General features: G+C 35.8%; 2 protein-coding genes across 7 annotated transcripts in view; one reads left to right on the forward strand and one right to left on the reverse strand.

The window, feature by feature from the left end:
* firrm (fignl1 interacting regulator of recombination and mitosis) overlaps window positions 1-4,714 on the forward strand; it is a 44,455-nt gene extending 39,741 nt beyond the window's left edge. For 2 of the 3 annotated variants that reach the window (XM_073063224.1, XM_073063225.1), the window contains exons 21-24: window positions 706-810; window positions 1,428-1,508; window positions 3,548-3,670; window positions 4,308-4,714. In XM_073063224.1, the coding sequence (XP_072919325.1) occupies window positions 706-810; window positions 1,428-1,508; window positions 3,548-3,670; window positions 4,308-4,502 (504 nt within the window). In that variant the 3' untranslated portion in view covers window positions 4,503-4,714. The remainder of the gene's footprint in view (window positions 1-705; window positions 811-1,427; window positions 1,509-3,547; window positions 3,671-4,307) is intronic. The other variant, XM_073063226.1, reaches the window with a different exon arrangement.
* Window positions 4,715-5,136: 422 nt separating this feature from the next.
* The window catches only part of scyl3 (SCY1-like, kinase-like 3), a 35,355-nt gene continuing 19,622 nt past the window's right edge, over window positions 5,137-20,869 (reverse strand). Inside the window, exons 6-13 of one of the 4 annotated variants that reach the window (XM_073063229.1) lie at window positions 20,107-20,212; window positions 17,310-17,390; window positions 15,302-15,441; window positions 14,236-14,420; window positions 12,507-12,675; window positions 11,753-11,935; window positions 9,933-10,690; window positions 5,137-7,864 (exon numbers count right to left, since the gene is read on the reverse strand). In XM_073063229.1, the coding sequence (XP_072919330.1) occupies window positions 7,811-7,864; window positions 9,933-10,690; window positions 11,753-11,935; window positions 12,507-12,675; window positions 14,236-14,420; window positions 15,302-15,441; window positions 17,310-17,390; window positions 20,107-20,212 (1,676 nt within the window). In that variant the 3' untranslated portion in view covers window positions 5,137-7,810. Of the gene's footprint in view, window positions 7,865-9,932; window positions 10,691-11,752; window positions 11,936-12,506; window positions 12,676-14,235; window positions 14,421-15,301; window positions 15,442-17,309; window positions 17,391-20,106; window positions 20,219-20,869 lie in introns of all 4 variants that reach the window. The other 3 variants (XM_073063230.1, XM_073063228.1, XM_073063227.1) reach the window with 3 other exon arrangements.

Consider the following 20,869-nt stretch of genomic DNA (forward strand, 5'->3'; position numbering starts at 1 on the left):
TCATTCATCAGACCTGAAGAAGGTGTCAGCCCACACCATCAACTGTTTACTTTTTTACATAGATGCTGCCTGGCCTGCTGACTTCTTCCAATGTGTTGTTTGTGTAGTTAAAAATCATTTGATTTGTAACTTTTAATGCCATTTTGATTCCACAGGATGAAAAATGTAATTACTAGAAAATAGATAACCTTTTTTTTGCCCAGTTCAAGGGCAACTGCAACCAGAACTGGGCTTAGGTGACACCCTGGATGAAAGCTATACCTTTGGGCCAGGTTGTGCTCAGTGTTCTTGAGTTCACTGCCTTCACCATTCCTCCAGCCACATTTCTGTAGCCATGTCATCCTCTAGCCCTTGCTGCTCACATTGTCTTGTGAAGCCTAGCTGTCCACAAGCACCAACTGGGTTCAGATGGCAGATCTTTAGTTCCCATCCATAGATTGAACTTGTATAAACTTACTTCATAGCTTTCTTACAGGAGTTCAGCATGAACAAAATATTTGTATCTGGCATATTTTGCAACCTCAGTAGGCCTTATAGTTCTCCATAGTAAATCAAAATCATTGAGCATTGTGGGATTTGCAGTGTCAGTCTGGATTTGAAGTGAAAGTCTAATTGAATAAACCAGCTCTCTCCAGGAAAAGGCTTTTTATTATGTTCACGTATTAAATAAGAAAGATCTTAGAACAAGTTTTATTTCCATTGCAGGTTATGGTCCTTCCAAAGCTACCTTGTCTCTTTGCTTTCCTTCTGGCTGATCAGTCTTGGCTAATTCTTCAGCAAGCACTTCAAGGATTTACACAGTTTGCCGAGGTAACAATTGAGACTTACATAATTAATATTCAATATAGTCATGCAGCTTGACAAGTTAATTTGCAAACTTATTAAGAATATAATACATTTCAGCTTCTATTATGGGGATAATAGCAGATTGCTTATCTTAGTGTATATTATGCTTATCATTGGATTTTTTTTGTATCTTTGAAAAAGTTCAACGTATTTTCTGTTGAGTAGGTAGGAAACCCACCTATTATTGAAATTATTCTGTCAAAATCTAGGAGCCTAGTCATTTTATAAATTACAAAGGTCAAGAATTCATTTATTAATTTTATTTCTAAAATGGAAGTACCTGGCCAACAGGAATTTAGAAATTTGAACCAATTCCATTGTCCATCTTTGATCTAAGTGAATAAAGATCTTAAAATTATTTCTAATAAACAATGAATTAAAGAGGTGACCTAAGATTTGGACCAAAGAGGTCCCTATTGCTTAATAGAATTAAACCCTGTCAATCCACAAAACCAATTATTTCAGAACTTATTGCCTAATTATAAATCAGATAAACAAATGTATGGTTTATTTTGTAATATTCTGTCATGTTTTTAAACCTTCAGCAATGGTGAAGAATGAGTAACAAGCATTTTTTTCAGGAGACCTGCCATGAGGAAATAGTCCCACAGAGTCTGGAGTCGAGCAGTACAAAGACCAAAGTTGTAAGCTTCTTGAACAAGGTACAATAAATTAGAGTTCATGGAAGAGAAAATGACCTTATTTCTTAATTTTAAGATTGCTTCATTAAAAGGTACTTTACTGGAAGAAGCAATAATTTAAATCGGTGATAAAATTAGATACTTTAATTGAGACAGCACCTACAAGGCCAGCAATTATTGCCCATCTGCGTTGCATTTGAAAGTGACAGTAAGCCACCTTTAAACTACTGCGGTCTTTATGGTGAAGGTATATGTGTAATACTATTGCAGAAAGGGTTCCAAGATTTAGACCCAGCAGTGTTGAAGAGACAGCTGCTGTTCAGGATGAAATGTGATCCAAAAGGAAACCTGAAGACTGTAGTATTTTAATACTGTATTTGCATGTCGCGGCCACACACCACAGCAAATTCCTAATACATGTAAATGATGAATAAAGTTGATCCTTGTCTTCCTTAGTGGTAGAGGTCGTAGGTTTCTTTGAATAGTCTAGGGAAGTGACTACATTTCATTTTCTAAGTTGTATACATTGTAGCCATGTTATGCGATTGGTAAAGTGAATGAATTCTTGGGGTAATCAAAGGGGTGCCAGTCAAGTGGATTTCTTTGTTCTAAATGAAGCGGATTGACTGTCGGCTCTGTACTCGGTAAATTGCGTGTGCTCGCTCTATCTCTCATTGGTGAGGGAGAGTTTGCAGATTCTCGAGTCGGAGAACTTTCTACAATTAGCAACTTGCAGACTTTACCATCATAAATCAACAAGCCGTTTTGTTAAGCCTCCCTCTTGCTTTGAGAGGGTGACACCTCTCTGTCCATTTATTGAAGTGGGTAGGGGGAGGGTTGTTGCTTTGCTGCTTGTGCATGGGAGGGGGAGCTTTGGGGTTCTAATGTTTTTACTGTCACTCATTCTTTGGGGCATTCTTCTGATTTATTGGATGTCTGTAAAGAACATTTTATACATTTCTGATATTAAATGGAATTATTGAATCCATTAAATACAGTTTAGCTTATTGAGAGTTTTTTGGAGACACAAAATTGCAAATACTGGAACCTGGCACAACAAACAAGGTGATGGAGGAATGCAGTGGGACAGGCAGCATCTGTGAGGAAAGAAACTTGATTATCAACATTTTAGGTCAAATTCCTGCATCAGGACTGAATGGTGCAGAGATTTTGGACATGCACTCATGAAGCATAAATACTTCATCAGGCTCCTGATTGCATGGGTAGAAAGTAGAAGGGCCAAGGGTGTTAAGAGGCAAGTCAATTGTTGCAGAAGACCCTGTTTCTTTCCTGATCTCAATCAGTTGAGAGCCGTGGAACAAGAGAGCAGACCGACTGCACTTTCAGTGCAATTGCTATTCTAATGCAACTACAAGGGAAGCTGCCCAGTAATGTGGAGAATTGCTTGGATAAGGTCAAGCATAAAAACAGGACAAAAACAATCTAGCTAATTAATGTTTATATCACTCAGTTGATTCTCGATCTTGGTTGTAAAGCTAGCTTAAGAAATATGTCAAACACGTTCATTCTGTTGCTGGTGCCTAATTTTGAACTGCCAGAAATGTCCTGAGCCTATTCACTGCCAAACAATAGCTAAAGCTGTTCCTGATTTTATTATAAAAATAGCTAATTTTACAGCTATTTTTCTGGAATTTAGGATCACAGAACTAGCTGTGCTGTAACCAAATATTGCTTCAGTTTAGATCAGTGATCTCCTAATTTTTGTTTAATAGGTTATCTAAGTTCTTTTGAATATAATAGTCAACTAATGAGTTTATGTTTTAAGTAAACCAACATTTTTGGCATTTAAGGCAATATTTCTGGCCAAGGTTGTATTTCGGTTTCAAAGAGCATTAAGTATTGATCCTGTTTTATTTCATTTATACAAAAATTAGGACAAAATGCAAGACCATACACAAAATAATAGGAGTCAAAGCAGAGTTAATTTCCTAAAGGTCATGATTGGCTGGTGTATTCTAATTATCAGTTCTCAAGAGAAACCAAAAAAGTACCTGGTCCTAAAAAGGATACTGCAGCAATAATCTGTTCTTCCCCTGCAGGCAATCACTACAGTTGAGTCCAAGGAACTACGAATGGAGAGGTTGAAACAAGAAAATATTGTTCTAGAGGCACATTTCACTATCTTAAGCCAATGTACCATGAGTGATCCTACTATAGTGCAGGTATAGATTCAAATCATAAGTGCTTTTCTGTCCAAGTTTTGTCTCCCTTTTGACAGTGTTGATTCTGGTCAAGGCTTTGAGTTAAGACCATGTTCAAGTGGTTGAGTGTAGACCTTGATAATGAATGTGTTCATAGATTAATCTATTTCTGTTTCTCAATAAGTTCACTTGTATATTTCCAGAGGATTTGCAGATGGGCTTTAGGAGTACACACCTTGATGTCTTTCAGCTTATAAGTTAAAACTGCTTTTGCTGTCAATAAAATTAATACTATTTGGCACTAAAGAGCACCTGTAATTATCAGTGGTCATTGTATATACACCTATAATAGTAGTTCTATCAGTGACTAATCAGTACAAGTGCTAGGGAATGTTAGTTTCTGGGACTGTGACAGATTGAGAATAGTAGAAACAAGCTCCAAGGCAAAATCCATTCAAAGGTGAGTTAATCATGTGCAGGCAGTGACAGCCACAAAATTCAAACTGTAAGGTAACATGCTCTACTGCTATCAGAGAGCAAACATAGACTGTTCAGTGTGCAGAGGTTCAAGTGTTCATTCCCAATCTGTAGAAGCAGAGAGAACTGTCACCTATTAAACTACTGCACAAATCTAAAGCTGTTTTTAAAATTTTTTCAGCCATCTGCTAAGCGTGCCCGGCAGGAATCATGTAAGGAGGAGCAGTACGAGACAGCCTTGCAAACAGCAGAGAATGCTTTTAAAATATTGCAGACTTTGGTAAAACAGCAAGTGCCACCAGACTGGGTAACAGTCCGTTTACAAGCCTTGCAAGAAAGAATCCTTGCTTTGAATAGCAGGCAAGAACCTGTCTAAAATTTGAATGAATTGTTACGTACCTTCACCACAGGAGGAATGTATGCTACAGGCCAGTTTTCTTAATGCAAGATAATTTGTGTTATTTTAAAACAGCTTTGAAAGAGCACAATACTGTTTGTAAATCCTAAAGGGTTTAATTGCATAAAAGTTAGGTGGAGGAATAATTTGCAGCATACCCACAATACTAATAAACTTGTTTATTATAACAAGATATTTTTGATTTGCCTTTCTACAACAGTAAGTTGAAGGAAAATATATCACATTGCAAAACTACTCCTTTATGGTCATATTACTGGACAATAGTTTCATCTTTCTCTAGTAACGTAATCAAGATAACCTCCCAGTGTCAAAGGGAACAGATAAGTTGGATCATGAACCACAGATGCACTCAATTGCCCAAATGACTGTTTGATCATGTTGATCAGAAGGTTATCTCTAAGAATCACAGCAGTTGCTTTTCAGTGTATTCTTTTGGAGGTAAATCAGTGAGGAGATAAAATGATGCACTGTTTCTTCTTATATTCTCACCTTTGGGTAAAAATACTCCATTATTAAAGACATTTAAAATTGAAGCGTGTTGAATATTCTCTATTATAATGAGTAGAAAACTATCAGTGTTTAGACTGTTAAGTATCTTTTATAAAATGATCTTTAATTGTACAAAAATATACATTTGAACATACTAATTTTTACAAAATCATCTTTCATAACAGCAATTTCAGCCTGGGGCTCAACTTTCTACAATTAGAGAAAGAATCAATTGACTTGAAACTGAAATTAGTCTAATTTGGTATATTACAAGAGAAGGATCGTTACCTCTCCAAATACATGCAAATTACTTCTGCTTTTAACTAGTTACTAATTGAGTCCGGTGCCTCAATACATTACATAAATTCAAAGACCATTTGGTGTGAGAAATTCTGGTTTTGCAAATGATCAGTATTAGGCATTAATATCAGGAGCCGGGGTACTGAGGATCAATTACATTTAAGGAATCAGATCACCCAGGAAAATAATTCCTACTTTGCTGTTTCATGAAAGTGTTTCATTCAGTGTACTCAATATATTAACCTTTAGTGCTAACACATATATTTAAGTAAGTCAAATGGTATTTCGTAACTACATCCTCAGGCAATGGTTTGCAACACAGCCATGCTGTAACATAAACAGCCTGTGTCATTAGAATATAATAGAAATGATTATGTACTTAATTTAAAGTAGTGCAATCAGGGCCAAAGTAATATTGTGAAATACACAACCACTGATTCAAATTATCAGATAAACAGAAGGATAAGCAAAGTAAGAAATGGAAGCAAGATTACAGTTACTCTTCCCAGTACTTTCAGGAACAGAATTAGGATACCAACATTCACTTGCAATTTTCTGGTGAATCAGTTCCCAGGTCTGTATTTGATGGCCATTTTGGTTAGTGATTACAATAAACATGAAATTAGTTTCATGTATGATATTTTCATAAGTTGTATGTAAAATTTCAAATTATAAAGTTATGTTTAAATAATTAAATAAATAGTGCTCTTTTTCTGTGCATTTTGCGTTATACTCAGTTTTAATTCCTTGAACTCAAAACAAGGTATTTATTCAGTATTTCCCCATAAAGGAATAGTAAAAGTACTCTTTGGTTTTCTGGAAATCACAACACAACATTTAAGGCATAAAATGATTCTAATTTTTAGTTCATTGTATCACAGAAGAGGCAAATCTTTTCCCTCCATACTTTAAACTCTCATTATCACTTAGTTTCTTATTAGCAAGTATCTTTCTGCCTATAATCAGATAATTACTTATGAAATTTGAGCAGTTTCCAGGTTAAGTCCATTCACCTTTATTTGATATCCACCAATCAAGAAGTTTCGATCTAATACAATTTAAAGTTGTACCATAATAATGCAAGGCCAATGTTTTACCTTGTTCCATTTTTTATTATGGTGCCATTACCAGATTACTTCAATGCCCATCTCTTTGGCCCAAGTACAAGATTCCAAAGTCCAGCAGCCAGATAGTGAAGGTGGTTGGGTCAAACTTCCATGAAAGCAGGCTTGTATAGCTACTGAAAAAAGAATCCCTTTCTAGTATGTAGTTTTTTCTATGAGAGCTAATTGTTAACCTTGACTTCAGTGATCAATTTCTCCTTTCAGTATCCACATTCAGAAAATACACCCAAATCTTCGTTTAGAAGAATTTATTTTCTCAATGTAAATCAACAAAACTAAATAACCACAATTATAAAACAAAATGTAATTAAGATCTCCAATGTCCCTCACCTATGAAGAGCGTGAAACAGATTAAGCCCTTGATTTAAGTTTTCTATTTGGCATTCCAGAATGTAAAGGGGCCTTAAGTAAACATTTTAAAATTTATGGTTATCTGGCAATGTCCTGAAAAGCAGTTGCCCAGAAAGACGTGTTTTTATAGTTATAATTTTGATACCAGATCGTAATACCACAAGATTTGAGTACTAGGTTACTGATGTTTATTGGAGGAAGTTTTAACCTTGCTGCAATACAGGGCTTGAAAATTTACCTTTTTTCTTCCACCTTTTGACTTTCCCTTCTGTACCATGAGTCTTCAGGTGCTCATGTTGCTACATAAAATTCATTTTATAGGAGGTACATTTCAAATAAAGGTTACTGTAAATAGTTGCAAGATTTTGCTCCAAGCCTTAATACATTGTTAAGGCTGTTGAAAAGATAGACCTCCAGATTTAGTATTTATCATTAGTGGCTTCATTTTCACACCGACTCTAACCGGTGTGTGACTTCTGAATCAGATGAACTCTGGGAAATTTCTCTCCTTTATTCCCATATCAAGTGAGATGAGTTCCAACTTTATATTGTATTTAAGGTGAAATGTAGATTCATAACTGTAAGTTGTCATTCTCAGTACTTAACACCAAAATCAGAACTGGACTTTTTTGCATTGGATCAATTGTTTAGAACTTTCCACAGATGGAAATGTAGGCCAGACTGAAACCACCAGTATAACTTACTTCTCTGCCCCCCCATATAATATTTGAATAAAACATCTTCACAAGAGTTAACAGACATCTCTAAAATAACTTACAGTAAACACTAACAAGCAAACAGCTTGATGCTGCTGGGTAGTTCCTCATTGCTCTCTGGGTACTTCAGACTCCATTTTTTATTCTAGCTAGCTATATTGGATATTTACTGCACAGAACAAAAGCCTAGCTGCTTGGCAATGGCCTTAAAGGTGAGGTCAAAACATATTAGTAGAGGGGAAGGAAATTTAAGTATCTAAATAAATCTTTGCTTGGTAAATGTTTTCTACCAAGTATTGTCCTCCCAGTTCAGATCATCATCCCAGCCTTCGGTTTCCATCTGTAAAAGAATGCACAATAGTTTACTCTACAGTTACTATAATCTCTTGCATTGTTCAGGAGAATCTGGTTTACAGGAAAAAGTCTACAAATATTGAGAAATCCACAAAAATGAAGGAACAATTAAACACCACCAGATAATGTGTGGTGTTACAAAATTAATTACGTATTTTATACAGTTGGTATAAAGCTCATTAAATATAAGAAACAATTTATTAATAAAGGAATATCAAAAAAGGTTTTACTGGTTTACTGAGTATTCTATAGCTCTTTCTGACAGGCTGCAGTTTCTGCTAGCTTGTGATGTTATAATTAGCTGCCATGAGAAATAAAGTCTGTGCATCTCTTACTCTGAATTGCTCTACTTCCTGTCCAGATTCTGAAACCTCCCATCCCATGGGCAGGTCTGACAACTGTTAATGAAGGAAAAAATTCATTTTGACCTTATCAAAAGTTTTTTTGAATGTCCAAATACACCTATATCTGCTGATACTCTCATCTATTCAAGTTACATTCTCACAAAATCTCCAGCAGGTTGGTTAACATGATTGCATTTCAGAAAAACATGCTAACTTTGTCTAATCCTGTTAATTCTTTTCAAGTATTTTATATTAGATTCTAGCATTTTCTACACTACTTATATTGAGCTTACTAAACTGAAATTCCATTTTAAAAAATATTTTCCACCTCTGAAAGTGTAGGAACTTCAAAAACTGAAGGATTTTGCAATATGACCACTACTGCAACCACACTCTCCCGGATCGAGTCAATTTTAGTACAGAGGGGTGTAGATTATGAGACCATGGGGATTAATCAGCCCTTAGCCCCAATAATTTTACCAGAACTGTTCATTATTAATAACTATTTCCTTCAGTTCCTCCCCGGTTTCTTAACCTATCTGGGAGGATTCTTGTGCCTTCCATTGTAGAGACAGAACAAAATAAAGTACTCAATTGCAAACAAAAATGGGAGAACAATTATAATTTCATCCTTTATTAACACTCAGGGTCCAACATTTGTTCTTTTCCTCTCCACATATTTGCAGAAGTACTCAGTTTTTATATTCCCTCCAAGCTTACTTGCATATTTTTTCCCTCAATCTATCTTTAAACCCAGATATGCAGTACTCATCTAACCTTGAATTATGAATTAAAGATTAAACAATTGTAAACAAATTATGAGGCAAAGCAATTTTAAGTCATCTCAAAAAAATGGAATCAATTTTCCATATCTTCTGAATATGGAAGGCAAGAACTAAAATACTATGACAATATCATGAGCTATCAAAGAAATTCACAGGGTAGGCTCAATTCATTGTGCCCATGGCTGAAGTACTATCTGGGCCAATTCTACTTCCCAAGCCTCAGGCTGTAAGCTGCAGCAGCTCAAATATTAATCCAAAAAGTTCTGTGTTGAATGTTTTCTGTCTTCACTACTCTAAGGCTGAGTATCATTCTAAATGGACATTCAACTCATGAACACTACCTCACTTTTATATTATTTGTTTTGCACTATTTTTAATTTAACTATGTTAAGTAATTTAACATACTGTAATTGATTTACTTTTTTTCTATATTATTATGTATTGCAATGTACTCCTGCCACTAAGTTAACAAATTTTACGACATATGCCGGTGATATTAAACCTGATTCTGATTCCTTGGGTGAAAAAAAAATACATCTTTATTCTGGTTTCCAATTACTTTCTACATAGTATTATCACATTCTTCCTGTCATGTGGTGACCAGACTATAGGCAGTCCTGTACAGCCAGATTAGTGTTTATAACTGTAACATGAAATCCTTGCTTTTTACATGTTATGCTTTAGCCAAAAAAGGTAAGTTTCTCATTGTGGCGTTCTGTAAACATACACAGTTGCTTTCGGCTTCTGTGGAAAAGCAACGCAAGATCCCACACTCCAATCTGAATATTCCACAGATGTTCAATCACACCATAATATGTACGAGAACAAGCCTACGCTTACTCTCAAATACTACAAAATATTGTATCATAGTAAAAGGTACTAGCTCTTGTTAGCATACCAGTGGATTTGATCATCGGCAACTCACCTCAACTGTGTCTGTTGCAGCAAACTTTGATGCAAGTGTTAAAGTTTGTGAATTGTCTCTGTCTGTCAACACCTCTGTGCCTCTTGAAGCTACTTCAGTTTCTTTGGCAGAACCAGCCAATTGTGATCCCTGTGTTGGCACTAACAAGCCAGTGGAAGACAGTTTAATATCCGGTATCATATCAGCAAAGAGATCTAGTTCAGGGTCTCTCTCTGGCCGTTTCTTGACACTAATGGTGAATTCCTCTCCCAGCTCATCATGCAAAGATGCTTTCTTTATTGTGGTCCTCTGCCTGGAGGGTATCTGTGTAATAGAGTTTGTTTTTTTCTTTTCTTCTACCAAAACCTTCTGCTGTTTACAGTTATTCTTCCAACTCTCACCAGGCATTTCTGAATGGATTTTCAGTGCTGAAGAAAGTTTCATGCCCTTAGACTGTGATTTATTCCCAAAAGGAGATAAATTAGATATATGTGGTTTAACTGCCTGTTCCTCTGTTATTGCATTAGATTGACCATTTTCAGCTTCAAAGTTATCCCATGGTTCGTCATCCAATGTAATATTCCCAAAATTGTTTTCTGCAAGAATGCAATCTTTTTTAGACTCAAGCAGTATTTCATTGTTGTCTGGCTTGCTCCAGTCTGGCCAATCTTCTGCACATTTGTGGGTGTGCATTGAGCTTTGTGCACTATCAACGCCCAAAATTTCATTCCTATGATTACCAATAATGGACATTATGGCTGTTTGTTCTTTATACTGGGCTACAAGGTTCATAAAGAAAGTAAAAATTAAAGTTACTATTAAATATTTGCTTTACAGGCAGGTACAAGGTCAAATGCATAATATAACATGAATGCTCACACCATCAGAATGTTATGGGCTTGGTAAACTGGGAAGAAATTTTTATATCAACATGCCACTTGGGGAATTATTACATAAGATGTGTTATTTATATATACTTAATGCATATATTTATGAAAATAGCTTTCCTACATCTCCTTTATGCCACTTAGCTAGGATTTAGAAAATACATTTACAGTAAATGAAAATCTTAAAGTATATTTCAAAGTTCATAATTTAGAACAAAATCCATTCTTGCAACTTTTCATAACAAGCACATATTTTCATGTTAAGTTACTCCTAATGTTTTAATTATGTGTAAACCGATAAATCCCCAATTTAACAAATATTGAATAAAAATGTTAAAACAGAAAAATGATGCTTTCAACCAGGCGATGATCACATCCATTTAAAATACGATAGGTTTGAAATCAAGTTACGAGACTTCCAGCCAAGACAAAATGGAATGACCCAGGGGTGGCACGATAGTGGAACTGTTACTACACAGTTCCAGCCTAATCCCAATTGTGGGTGCACAATTTGCACCATCTCCTTGTGACCACATGGACTCTTTCCTTCACTTTCCCACCCTCAACCCAAATAATTCAAATCATGTGTGCAAAAGAACCAGATGATAGGTTTTTAAGGGGGAATAGGTCATAGGCAAAGTAAGACTTGTTAAAATATCAAAATACCAGCTGGGGAATTTAAATTCAAGTAATTAAGTGCAATCTAAAAAAACTCATCTCAATGATGCATTTTTGTAACAAGCCACCTGGTTTACAAATGCCCTTCAACAATCCTAACTCAAATGTGGCCTCTAAGTGGTTCCAGACCTACCTTAAGTTGATTCTCAATTGCACCCTTCATTCACAGGCAATTAATGATGGGCAATAAACACCGGCAATGTGTGAACAAATAAATTAAGTAATTTGTTTTGTGTCCAATAAACTCATTTTTTGCAACACCAGCCAAAAGTTTACCTTGTGTTGTCAATAGATGAAACTTGGCAGGCTGGGAATTTTCAGAGAAGTTTGCTCGGACTTTCTCCCTCCCAGTTGTACGCTTCTTCTCCAATTCCAACTTCTTTGAAAATGGTTTGACAGAATTACTTAAAGCCAGTGAACTGAGATGTTCATTACTGTTGATCACATGTGTAGGGGAACCTTAAATAGGAAAAAAAACAAGATTACAGATTTCTCTCCAAGCAAGAATAATTGCATCTGAATTATCACAATAACAGCATAAGCAAATTAACTATTTCAATGATTTAAAATGTATCCCAATAAAAACATTCTTATCACGGCATTCTTAATATAATTTAGCAGAAAATGAAAACCAAATCATGCTGGAAATCTGAAGTAAAAACAGATAATGTTGGATACAGCAGGTTAAACAGCATCTTCAGAAAGTAAAACAGCGTATGTTTGAGATCTAAACTTTTCCTATCCCAGACCTGATATTAGCTACTACACTCTCCATAGATAATGCCTGGCCTGTTACTGTTTCCAGCCTTTTCCTGTATTTATTGCTATATCAGGGAAATAATTTCTAAGTCTTCAGGTTATATATTGAAACTCTAACATGTAAGGCATGTGTAACCTCAAAACTTAGAAAATTATTTTCCTCATAAAATAATAAAAACAGGAAAATTATTAAAAGTTAAAATCCTTACAAAAAACATCCTTACAAGTTAAGAGTTTCAAGGTAGTAGACAGCAATTTTTTTGTACCTCACCTTCAGGAGTTATCTCAGTTGATCTGAAGTTGGGTGTGGCACGTTTGAAGATCTTTGCTCTTTCACCTCCAACTACCACCTCAGCTCCAAGAAGTGGCACCAATACTGCAAGGCTGGAAAGTGTTCCTGATACCAGCGTGTTGCTAGTATCTCTCAGTCCTAGCAATATCTTTTTAAAAAAATGGATTCAGTACTTTACTATAGCAAGTCAAATTTCAGTTCTTGGTGAAATAAGGTGGTGCATGACAAAAATTCCAGCTTATATTACTTCATTGTAACAGATCATTACTAAAACTGTCCTATTGAAGTCTCCATTATCATTTGTCAAAGGTTGGACTCATCTTTGGACTAGGAATTACAGGTTCAAGTCCCACACCAGAGATTGGCGCACAAATTCTGGACTGATTCTCCCATGCAGTACTGAGATATTATAACATCAGTGCTGTCACTTTTCGATGATGCATTAAAAACAGGACCCATCTGTTTTTGGTATTTTGAAAATGACAGAATCATTTAGATATTGGGCCACGTTTTTCTGCAAGCAATGAATAGCACCAGTTGATCACTAAGTGTATTTGCACATGGGGACAAGATACTCTCAGTGGTACTAAGCAGTGCCAGAGCAAGCAATTGTGTATTACTCAAATCAAATTGAAGATGCAGACTCCTGCTGGCACACTGCACATTCCCCACTTCAAACTGACCACGTGACCATGCACAGAATTATGGCCCTGAATCCGCAGTAACTCACCCACGTTTCCAGAATGAGTGAACTGGGAGGGATAAGTATAGGACAAGGAAAATAAGAGCTGGGGGAATTTGGAACACCTTGTACAGTTGTTGCATGAGGAAAGTGCAGAGTAGGTTACAGGTGATAATTTGAGCACAGCATTCTGGACTTCAGTGAGCGGACTGGAAGGGTAAACAAGTGAATAGATGGAGTGACTCAATGCACAATTACATCAGTGGAAGGCAGGTTGTCGTATAGCAAGAAATTGGTGAATGTTTTCTAACAAATTTGTACTACATTAACAAAGGCATAGCAGGATAGCTCAAATGTGTGACACTGTACTGTGAGGGATGCTAAAAGACTGATGACTAAGAATCTTGAAGCTAGGAGTGATGAATGCTCAAGATACAACTGCACAGATTCACAGCAAAATTCCAAAGATTCTTAAGTAATTGCTGCAGAATGGATGGTAACAAATGTGACATCATTACTTAAGACAGGAGGGAAATGTTTTAAAAAAACCGGAATTTTCAGTCATTTTTTGGCAGATGGGAAAAGACCAGAATCTGTATTAAATACTGTAATATTAAGACACTGAGAAAAACAATGTGATTAAGAGTCAACATGCATAGATGAGAGGAAAAATCATATTTGGCAGAAGATATGTGATAGAGTAGATGAGGAGAAACCAGTCGATGTGGTGCAGTCGGATTTTCAACAGGCTCTCAAGGGCAACAAAACAAAAACCTCATTCACATTAATATACAGGCATCATGCCTGAAGATTCATAAGGACAAGAAATGTCTTTGCAATTATATAAATATTCTTTACAAAAGAGTTTTCATTCACATTCTACTGTATTAAAAGTAGCATTAAGATGCAGAAGGAAATCTATAATGACAAAATGCCTAATTGAATAACCAAAAAATGTCCCTAATCAAATATCAACTATGTACTTATTTCTTTCCAGTACAAATGAATACTTCCACTTTTACTTACCTGTGGAAGAATAATTTCTTGTAGGTCTTCAAGTGAGAAAAGATCTGCATAAGTGTCTAGGTGAGCCAAGAGCACCATTCGTACATGCTCCTCCCGCACGCTAAAGAGTTTCAACAGAACAGGGATCACATGCTCTCGAAAGGCATTGGGTGACAGGAGGCAAATGAATTCATCACCAGATGCATCTACAGTAATGTAATTCAAGTCATTTATTTGTTGCACAGCTGCACTTTTGAACCAGTCTACATTTTACACTTGACAATACACTTCTCCTCCCCATCAATACAATTAATTTTGATTAAAATTCATGTTTGGTTAGAGGTACAAATCTTCTAATATCATTCAGACATTTACCACCCATTTTCCATCACATATGTAGATCACATCCAACAGACTAACATTACTTAGGTCATCACTACCAAAACTAATACATACAACAAAATAAAATGGTGCTTGGATACATGATAATTTATTTTCATCTTGGCTATCCAATATCAGCAACCAGACTTTCCAACTTAAATTTATTACTGCATATACTGCAAAATTATACCCAATTCTCATCTAACGTCATGTGGGCCGAAGGGCCTGTATTGTGCTGTAGGTTTTCTATGTTTCTATGTATCAACCTCTTACTGATTTCTAAAAGTACACTTATTTCTTAAAGCAGTTAATTTCATGCTTTCTGAGAACATATAATTTGACTATACTGGCACATTAATATGTTTAAAAAAACAAAGCAGGAAGAAAATATGCAAACATAGAAAATACACAACCAGTCAAATTAGCAACTGAAAATAAAATTGAGCACAAAGTTCTACAGTAAAGTATTAAAAAAGTTTATTTTCGATATGTTATTCCATCATATTGTGACTATACTATTGGTCATTTAAAACACGGTACAGTTAAGTTTCCCCACAAATGCATATAAAATTAATAAGATTAGCATTAATGTTTATTTTCTAAATGTAACAATTCACAATACTTAAGGACAGCTAAATAAATGCAACCTCTAATATGGGTTGAGTGATTATGCAGCTTCACCCCAGAAGATAAGCACTGAATGTACCTGTCTTTGGCCTGAGTAGGTGAGGCAGAAAGCTTTTGATTGCCACTGGTTCTGCAAAGACCAGTGGAGTTAGCAATTGTGGCACCAGACGAGAAGCCATAAGACTTTCAGGCAAGGCCTGGACTCGATCCAACAGAAATCTGTTATGAACAACAAAGAATCATTTTAATGATATAAGAAAAATCAAAACTCAGGCAGTTATAAGGAAGGTGAAAAGCAAATATACAATCTATGTTCAATTTGTGTTATCAAAATTTCTGTCAATCATGGAGTAAGGATTTTCTAATGCATGGTTAATTCTACATGATAAACATATGCAATAAAGAAACACTTGGAGCACTCGTGATTTTTGTCTAATCTGATAGATTCCTCACAACCTATACCTGACCACAGGATGACTTCATAGAAAAAAAATCCTTTCTAAATTCAAGGCTTGCTCAGATACCCAGCTTTAAAATCAAATGAACTCCACCAACTAACACCACACACCCTGCCCCCAATTCCAGATAAGAAAAAAATATTTCATTAGCGTAACAATTTTGATATTCATCACCAGATATCAATATTCTCACAAATGAAATAGCAACAAGCCATAATTGATTTTTAAAAACTTCCTTGAGGGTTGAGTGCATAAATGCTCTGGTAGTTGTGTTCAGATCATGAATGCTTAGGTTTGTACTTTGGTCGATGAAGGGTTGGAGCCACTGTTTGAATAATGCAATTAATTTCAGACTTTTTCATTAAATCAAGATTCCCGGTCCTACCTGTTGTCTAACGTAACTGCTAAGCAAGAACAGAAATGAGAAATACAGTGGATTCTGGTTAACTGGGACACACAGGGACCAGTATATTTTGGCCCAATTCATTGGTTAAATGAAATTCAGAATTTACACCACCAGTACTACTACAGTACTATAAAAATGTGTTCATCATAGTTATCGACAGAGGAATTCATTCAATGTACACTGCTAAATTTTTTTGATCAACCGTAAATGAACAAAATCGATGCAAACACCAGGATCATTTTTTTCAGCTATTGTCAAATCTTCATGACACAAGTTAGAAACTGTTTGGCAACAGTCTACTGCCCTAATTAACTGGATTAGTGTCAAAAATTCAAGATTCAAAGTACATTTATTATCAAAGTATGTATGCAGTATACAGCCCTGAAATTCATCTTCCCACAGACAGCCAAAAAACAAGGAAAACCATAGAATCCATTCAAAGACAGATATCAAACCACCCTCCACGCGCAAAAACCCCCAAATCGCACAATAGGCAAGAAATAAAAAACGAGCAAAAAACACACAATATACAAAACCAATCCACAAAGTCCAAGGCATATTCAGTTAAATCTGTGTCATTCGTTATCTGCAGGCTACCCCAATCAAAATCACTCAAAATGGCAACAAAATAGCAGCAACCAGATACACACCATAATGTGAACCACAGAATCTAGTCCACAAACTGCATTGAGTAAACCTTGCCCAAGACCATGGCATCGTCTTCTGGCGGTAGTGAGCAAGAGGCTGAACACCAGCTTGCCTTGATGATTTCAATCTTCCTCAATGCTTTAATCAGCGAAATCAGTAAGAAATGTAATCGATCATCAGCTCATACCCAGTCTCCAGACTTCTTGAACTAAACCAGATCACTTAATTGGCCTGAAAACACACCACCAAAATGTGGGCTCCAGGCTCCAACAGTAGCAGAAAAACATTTGAAAGAAAAAGATGTAAAAGAAGTGAAATTATTTTCGTGAACTGTCTGAAGGATGTTGCCCTTGGTTGTGTCATTTGCAGGTGCCATCTTCTTCCGGAGTATTCCAAATAAATGAAGGGAATCCTGGCTATTTTCTCAATTAGTTTTTGCTCTTTACAAGTTGCCCCAAATAAGCAGCAGCCTCAATTAACCAATGGCCTAATTAATTGTAATCTACTGTGGTTATTATTTTTAAGTTCAATTCCATTTTTTTTAACAGTATTCATGACATTAATGGAATACCTACTTGAAAAACTCATTCTTTTCTTCTTCAGTTTTTAGCGTCAAACTTTGTAAGAAATTTACAATTTCCAAGAATTCATTCCTGCTGAATAGATGAGAGACAACATTAGCCAAATAATAGGATCACAAATACTAAATATTAACTATCCAAATGTCTTAGTTGATAGTATGGTCTTGAGGCAACTTTTTTTCCCATCTGCATTGTCACTTTAAGCTATATCAATGCAATTAACTTTGAGTCCAATTTTAAAAGGTGGCATCACATTAAATACATCTTATCAAATATAATGGTACTGAAAGCAAACATTCTCCTCCTTTTACAAAGTCAAATTAGTGGTGGATTCATTTGCAATGATAATCTAATTTCATTAATTGGTCCATGTTGGTGGACTGATTCAAAAGTGTATTTTGGAAATACTCAGTCAAACATCAGATCATCATTACAAAGGTTTGTCTTAATATGAATAGGAAATTCTCTAATCCATTGGGAGCAACAATCAAGTACAGTATCACTTCAAAGTGATAGAAATCAAAATGCCATTCATTTAGTCATGAGCAGCATGCATATTCCCATTACACATCAAGTTTCCTTCATAGACATATCTAAATATTGACAGTAGATCAATAATATATTTGTGATGTTGAACAAATGAAAATTGTATTTTCGTTGAAGCTACTATGTATGGACTTCAATGACACTGGACAACAAAGATTTTGCTTCCTGAATAGTTTTGGATGTATCTTGTGAATTTTGGGCTGCTAATCATGAAAATTGCCATGAAATTTCCCCATCAGGCATCATTTATTTGAAATCACCTATATTTGTTATTTTAATTCATAATTCATGTCAACTAAAACAATGCCCACAATGTAAGCTGAGAAGTTTTCTATCTTGTCCAGGCATGCCTGGACAGACTTAGGCAGGGTGGATGCTGCATGGCAGGACAGATTTTAGAAAGGCTATAAAAGTATCACGCACACACCTTTACATATATATCAGTTTGCAGTCATGTTGTTGCACCTGCTCTACGTGCATAACACAGTGTACTTATAAGTACACTTATACTTATAAGTATACTTATAAGTATTTTCAGAAGTACTTGCAATAGCGAAATGTCTCGCCAATGTTTCAACAGCTGCAATGCCTTCTGTCATACTTGTGTCAAGTATGCACTTAAATCTCAAAGACGGAGCATGACTCCTCTTATTAAGCCTATGAGCTTAACTTTAGGTGTAAAAGTAGTGACCAAGACAAAGCCTGGGCTCCTCATATTTGTTGCGCAACATGTACGGTCAATCTCAGAGCTTGGCACAGAGGTACTCGGATCTCTGTCGGATGCTGGTTGTTGTCCTGATGACATGGCGAGAGCAAGAGGATCATGCGACAGACTTACTTCTGTCTGACCAGCGTGTCTGGCTTCTCTGCTAAAAACAACAAATCCATTGACTACCCCAAATCTCCCTTCAGCCATGAGATCTGTGCCACATGACAACAGTCTTCCAGTACAAAAGCCATCAGAGATATGGAGTCTAGAGGAGGCAGATGACGATGCCATGATGCATGAGCCAGGAATGGAAAACAACACTGATACTGATACAGATTTTGAACCCTCCATGTGGAGTGAGCCTCATCTGATAACTGAATCTGAGTTAAATGACCTGGTCAGAGACTTGGGTTTGTCAAAGGCAAGAGCAGAATTACTGGGTTCAAGACTGCAAGGATGGAATCCGCTGTCACCAGGCACATAATTTCTGTTAAGGATTTCAATATTTGAGACAGTTGTTCCCGGAATAACTGATGCCAGAATTAAAGAAGACATTTTTGCTGGTCCACAAATCAAACTGGTCATCAATGACAGTCAATTTGAAGAACTTCCAGTGGGATTGGAGAAAATTGCATGGAAGGCTTTTGAGGATGTTGCTGAAAATTTTCTTGGCAACTACAGAGCACCAAACTACGTGCAGCTGGTTGACAACATGCTTCAAGCATACAAAGCCATGAAGTGCAACATGTCACTAAAACTTCATTTCTGCTGTCTCATTTAGACTTTTTCCCTGCAAATCTCGGCACTGTTAGTGACGAGCATGGTGAAAGGTTTCACCAGGACATTGCAGCCACAGAGAAACAGTACCAGAGCAAATGGAATCCATTAATGCTGGCTGATTATTGTTGGTTACTTAAGCGAGAAGTCTCAGACACTGAGTACAAATGAAATTTATCAACAAAACATTTTTAGCTTGGTTGAACTATTGCAAAGTGTCAGCACCATTATGCAATTAAACACATTTTATTCAATAAAAGTTAATTTCTTGTTTCTCCAAATTCTTACATGTACTCTGAAATCAAATTTGTGTTCAGCTTCAAGTGGTGTATCATAACCACAAAATATATCTGAGGAAGCAAAATTTTCAAAAAAATTTGCTATCCAGTGTAATCATCGTAAGCTTTATGAATTATTTTGACATGGTTTACTTTGTTCTTTTCGAGATAATGCAGTTAAAATACACCATCTGGATTACAATGAAAACAATCATATTTTGCCTTTGTACAACCAATAAATTTCTGTGATTTTATTAAAGTTTGCACTATTTGCGTATATTCTGCTTTTTTTCCCCCCGTTGCAAAATATATGGCAGCAATCCTGACTAATCTACTGGACAAGCACAGTAGACAACTCATATACTTATGAATCAACTTTCCACTTTGATTTTAAATAGTACATGAATTTAACTTATTTTCTAATTATTTTCTGCTTTAATTAACAAATACATTAAAAGGAGTGCTGTGCAAAAATACTTACCTGAAGAATGCATGAGACAATAAACTACGTAAACATAGCCGTTGCATCGGGTCTGGGTTAAGAAGAGTGGCATTTAAAGTTTCCTGGAATTTTGCGAGCAAATGTTCTGCAACTTGAGAATAAACAAATTAACCCTGAACCATCAGAATTCAGTAATGTAATCAGTAATGTCCTGTACTGCAGAGATACTAGTGAGTGATCATAAAGGGATATTTTGTACTAAAGAACAACAGTACCCAATTTGCAACTCAGTTTTCACATTTTTCAGGTCAAGTACATGCTATTCAATAACTTGATTTAAAATAGCACTAACATCTTTAGATTTTTGGTGGAAAAATCATTTCAGTACTGCATGACCTATTTATAATCATGCACCATCCAATTCTATAAAATGTCAGCATGTAATGCCACAATCTATTAATGTTACTTAACATTTATTCTATAACATTCAACTAAACATACTCATATCATCCCTTTCTCGAACTTATATTAGTGCAGACATATCTAACTTTGCAATACTAATTACATTTCAAAAGCACTTCATTTTGGTTTGGACATACAGAAGCTGTGAAATTTTCTAGAGAAAATAATGAAGCAATTCTTCACCCAAATCTTCAATGTTCCTTGCATAATTGATCAAGAATTTTCTGTTAAATTATAAATCATGAATGTTCCAGTACAAGAGCCAGTTTATTATTTCAGTATCATCCCCTTGAAAAAGCTGATGTCTTGCCATGTCCACATCACTCTTTAGAGTATAACA

Source organism: Hemitrygon akajei, chromosome 12 (genome assembly GCF_048418815.1).
Source record: "Hemitrygon akajei chromosome 12, sHemAka1.3, whole genome shotgun sequence".
Taxonomy (NCBI): Eukaryota; Metazoa; Chordata; class Chondrichthyes; order Myliobatiformes; family Dasyatidae; genus Hemitrygon; species Hemitrygon akajei.